General features: G+C 54.3%; 1 protein-coding gene across 1 annotated transcript in view; it reads left to right on the top strand.

The window, feature by feature from the left end:
* Positions 1–4,655, top strand: part of CAMK2G (calcium/calmodulin dependent protein kinase II gamma) — a 55,700-nt gene that overhangs the window by 42,421 nt on the left and 8,624 nt on the right. The window contains exons 17-18 of the mRNA XM_007467520.1: positions 28–60; positions 3,421–3,465. Of these exons, the coding sequence (XP_007467582.1) occupies positions 28–60; positions 3,421–3,465 (78 nt within the window). The remainder of the gene's footprint in view (positions 1–27; positions 61–3,420; positions 3,466–4,655) is intronic.

Here is a 4,655-nt window from a genome sequence, read left to right on the forward strand (position 1 = left end):
CTTTCCCTTTTGCTGTGGTGTGTCCAGAAAAGGAAGTCGAGTTCCAGCGTGCACCTAATGGTGAGCCTTGCCTGTCCACCCATCCGCCCGCTCCATGCTGCCTGCGCCCGCCTGCCAGCCACGCAAACCCATTCTGCCATGTGCGTGTGCCTCACTCATCCTCACTGCATGTCTGTGCTGTGCGGGCAGGTGTGGCCTGTCCTGCCAGGCGGGGGCCATTGCCCGAGGTCGCCCAGCGGCCTAAGAAACGGGCATTGGAATGTGTGGTATGGCATTCCCTGCTGCAGCACTTGGACTGCCCCCAGCAGCCCAGGGAAGGATGTGAAGCTGGTAGGGATTTGGGGCCAAGTGGCAAGCTCAGGGGGAGACCCTCACTCACGGTCGCTCAGGAGGAGAGGCCCTGCTCACCAGGCACAAGCAGCCGTTTCCTACAGACTGGCAGCCAGCGGACCTCTGTGTGGTGTGCGGAGGAGCCGGTTGTAGGCTCTCGGCTCTGAGCCTCACTCTCCTGGCCTTTTCCCCTGTGCCAGTGCCCATTAGCACGCTGTGCCCGGTGTTTCATCCTTCCCACCCTGCCCGCAGGAGCAACAGCTGAAAGGCTGCAGAGAGCGCATATTTCTCATGGGACACAGGACACCCAGGGGAACACAGCAGCCTGAATCCTTATGAAACCGTCTATTAAAGCCAGAGGTGGGGCCACCTGGGTGACATCCCAGCCCTCTGCAGATATGGCAGTTTTTACGGACACCCTGCTGTCCTTGCCCCCTGCCAGGGTCTTTGTCTCAGCTGGGCTTTGCAAATAGAATAGCTTTGTCCAATCAGCCCCAAACAGGTCCATATCAGCAGCTGAGCTTAGGAGGGGTCTGCTCTTTTCTGGGGGGATATAGAAGAGAGCAGAGTTCATGTGAAATTAGATCCACATCCTTTCTACTCCTGGGGCCCCCCTTCTCCAGCCTGCAGAGTTCAGCGGAGTCTGATAGCACTTAGGTACCTGGCTTGAGGTTCCATGCCTAGCCCTGGGTTAGGGGACATCTCAGCCATTGATAGCAAGTTATGGCTTCAGGTCTGGTCCAAGGGGCCATAAAAGAGGCCTCCAGGCAAGAAGTAGGACAGTCTGGATGGCTTTCTGTATGTGTTCTAGGAGAGAAGAAGCACATCCTAGCTGCCAGCGTGCCCTCATTTGTGCCCTGCACAGAGATGGTAGCTGTACATTTGTCTCTGTGCTTGTTGAAGAATTTGCAGGCATCAGGCTGCTCCTCGGTGGCCACTGACTCCACAGAGACTCCCAGTGAGACTGAGTGTGTTGGTTAGGGGATTGTAAGAGGCAGAGAGCATCAATAGGACTCCCTGCCCTGGAGATCGGCCTCCTTCCTTCCTCGTTATCCTCCCCCCACCCTCCCTTGCTATGGCCACTCAGTGTAATATTTTGAAAGGCAAGGAGATATCCCAGTGGTCTGCTGTTGGGAATGTTGGCATGCTGGGCAGCCTACTCTTTCCTGGGGACTGGGTTCTGGATTCACCTGCTGCTCCTTGGAGCTCTGCCCTCATTCCCAGCTGACCAGGTCGAAGATTGATCAGGCAGAAAGGCCAACAGCACAGCCCTTTCTCTACCCCCTAGGGTCAGTGGATGCATTTCGTATCCAAATTCCGCCGCTTTCCTCTCTGGACACCATCTCCTATGCCAGGTTTTCTTCCCTTCCTTGTTCCTCTTTTCAGATCAGGCTTCAGTCTGGTGTTGTAAGGGGAAGGAAATGCAGGTGGCAGGTTGAAAGGGCAGCAGGGGACTGCCCACAGTTAGGGGACCCAGAGTTTCTGAATTTTGTTCTGCTTTCTTATAAACCACACTCCTTTCCCCCTATAAAGTGAGAAGATCCTGAATTTCTTTGGGTGTGAAGTGTAATTGTGCAGTGACATGGCACCTGGCATCAGCAAAGATTTCTGGAGAGATGCTTTAAAACAGGTCTTCGGGCTCATCCCACCTTGAGGATGCCTCCTGGGCTAGGTCTCTGGGTCCCTCCAAATAATCTCCTCTGATCATCTCTCCAACCGTTGCTCCCATCCCGTAGTGTTATGGAGGCCACCTCAGGCCTAGCTCCTCCGGGCCAGGCTGGGGAGGCAAGGGAGGTCTGGGAGTCAGGCGGCTTTGGTGACTCTAGAGGAACTAAACCATCTGTTTTCTTGTCTCAGCCACAGAGCAACAACAAAAACAGTCTCGTAAGCCCAGCCCAAGAGCCCGCGCCCTTGCAGACGGCCATGGTACCTCCTGACTACCGCTTCTCCGCCCCTGCCCCTGGCTGCCTCCCCTCCTTCCCGCTTCCTCCCAGGCCTCCTTGGCCCTTTTCCTTTCTCATCCCTATAGAGCAGGCCGCTTTGCGCACTGCCCCATAGGCCCCTTCCCCCTCACTGTCGTGCTTGGCCGTGCTCCTTCCTGCATGGCAGAACTGCTGCTCCTGCTTCTTTGCTCTTGGCGGGGGAGAGTGATCAGGGCTCTCAGCTAAGCCTCCCAGCCCCAGGCTGGGCCCTCAGTGGGTCTGCTGCAGGGGCCGGGAAGGTGAGTTGCTTATAAAAGGAGAGGGTAGAAGCTTTCTTGGGATCTGTGCATCAGTTCTTGGAGGCCTCCTTGTAAAATCTGCCTCAGCCTCTCCTTTGCAAAGCAATGAATAGGAAGGGGGGCTGGGGTCCCCCACCTCTGGATGGTGCTGAGGTGTCTGGGTTCCTGGAGAGCCCCCATGCTGTCCGAGTTCTGTCTGGGCTCAGCCAGGGGCACTGTGTGCTCTCAGAGCTCCCTCTGCTGGTGACTGACTAGAGTTAGCAGGGGGTGTCTGGGAGAGAGGGAGGGGGAATTGTGCTGCCCCTCCTCCTACTTCCTGTGGCCTCTGGAGCTGCCTGCTGTGGAGCTGTAGGGACAGGAACTCTGAGAGAGGCAGAGGGTGGGTGAAGCAGGCGGCTCTCTGGGCTCAGCTTGCTGAGGGCCATCCTGGGTCTTTCTGGGAGACCTTAGTCCACTCTCCCAGCATCCCTGCCTCCTGCACACCCCTTGATGAACACTGTTGTTAGGGCCCAGCCTGTGCCCTCAAGCCTACAGCTCCTCCAGTGTACTTGTCCCGTGGGAGAAAGGACACTCAGATTCAGCAGGGTTCGGGAATAGGGGCCCTTGTCCTCGGCTTCCCCGGTACCTGCTTCCATTAAGCGCCAGGCCTCTCCTTACCAGCCAGTGCTGTTCCCTAAATCTGGGGCTTCCAGCTGCCTGGGACCCAGTTGAGCCAGGATATTTTGTCTTGTTAGCATGGCTGGCGAGCAGGCCTCAGTGGTCATCATAGGGTCAACGTACGAGGGTGCTGGGGTAGGGGTGGGGTTCCTTAGGGAAGAGCTGTAGGTCTGTCCCCAGGTCAGGAGGGTAATTTTCATCTTCCCTCACAGGAGCCACAAACCACTGTGGTCCACAATGCTACAGATGGGATCAAGGTAAGTGGCTCCTGAACCAGTCTCCTGCTTTCCAGGTCAGCAGGAAACAGGTGGGCTGGGTCACAGAGTTTAAGCATCCTGCAGATGGCAGCCTACAGGCTGCACCTCAAGGCTAAGGTATTTGCAGAGTCTAGGCTGGGGGTAGCACATGCCTGTTTATCACTCTTTTGCCAGGGAGGGCATCATACCTTAGTGATGCTGAGCTCAGGCTCTAGAGCCAGACAGGCCTGAGTTTGCGTCCTGGCCCTGGACCCCTGGACCAGTCACTCTCCCAGGCTGCACCTCAGTTTCCTTATCTGTAAAATGGGGATAATAAAAAGTAGAATCTTCTTCCATGTGAAGTTTAAATGAGAGTAAACATTAGCTAGAAAAACAGAGGCAATCAGACCCTAGAGCAGTCATTCCCCATTGCCTCACTCCTTTATGCCCTCAATAACCTTGTCCGTATTTTCACTACCATTAGTAAATACTTATTGAGCCCAAAACCATCCACGGCTCTGGTTTACAGAGGTGATGAGACGAAATCCCTCTCCACAGGTGTGGGGGAGGCAGATAATAAACCAAAAACCAAATAAATAAGATAAAATCCAGTAGTGATAAGTGCTATGAAGAAATGTTGCAAAGTAAATAGATAATGAACAGGGCCTTTAATTAAGTGGTTGGGGAAGGGCCTCCCTCAGGAGGTGATATTTGAGCTAAAAACTAAAAGACTGGAAGGAGACAACCAGGCAGACTCTGAGGCAGAGTGCCCTGGACAGAGGGAATGCAAGGGCAGGGGCTTGGCACATACGGGACAGAAGAAATCAGAGTTAAGGGTGTGGTGAGCAAGGGGGAGAGTAGCAGGAGGGTGGTGAAGCTGGAGGAGCAGACAGGACCTGCTCTGCAGGACTTGATAGGAGTTTGCATTTTTTTTCCAGCAGCAATAAGAAGCTGTTGGAGGCTCTTAGCAGGGGAGTAATGGCGTCTGATTTACACTCTGGCTGTGTTATGGGCAAGAACTTTAGGGAGGAAGCAAGTGTGGAAGCAGGGAGACCAGGCAGCTATTGTGTAGTTCAGGTGCCAGATGTTGGCATCTTGGGCTGAGGTTGTAGCTGTGCATTTGAGGAGAAGAGGTAAGACACGTAATTTATTTTGGAGGTAGAACTGACAGATTTGGTTTTAGATTAGATAATTGAGATATGAGGGAAAGA

The sequence above is a fragment of the Lipotes vexillifer genome, unplaced genomic scaffold (genome assembly GCF_000442215.2).
Source record: "Lipotes vexillifer unplaced genomic scaffold, Lipotes_vexillifer_v1.1 scaffold865, whole genome shotgun sequence".
Classification (NCBI taxonomy): Eukaryota; Metazoa; Chordata; class Mammalia; order Artiodactyla; family Lipotidae; genus Lipotes; species Lipotes vexillifer.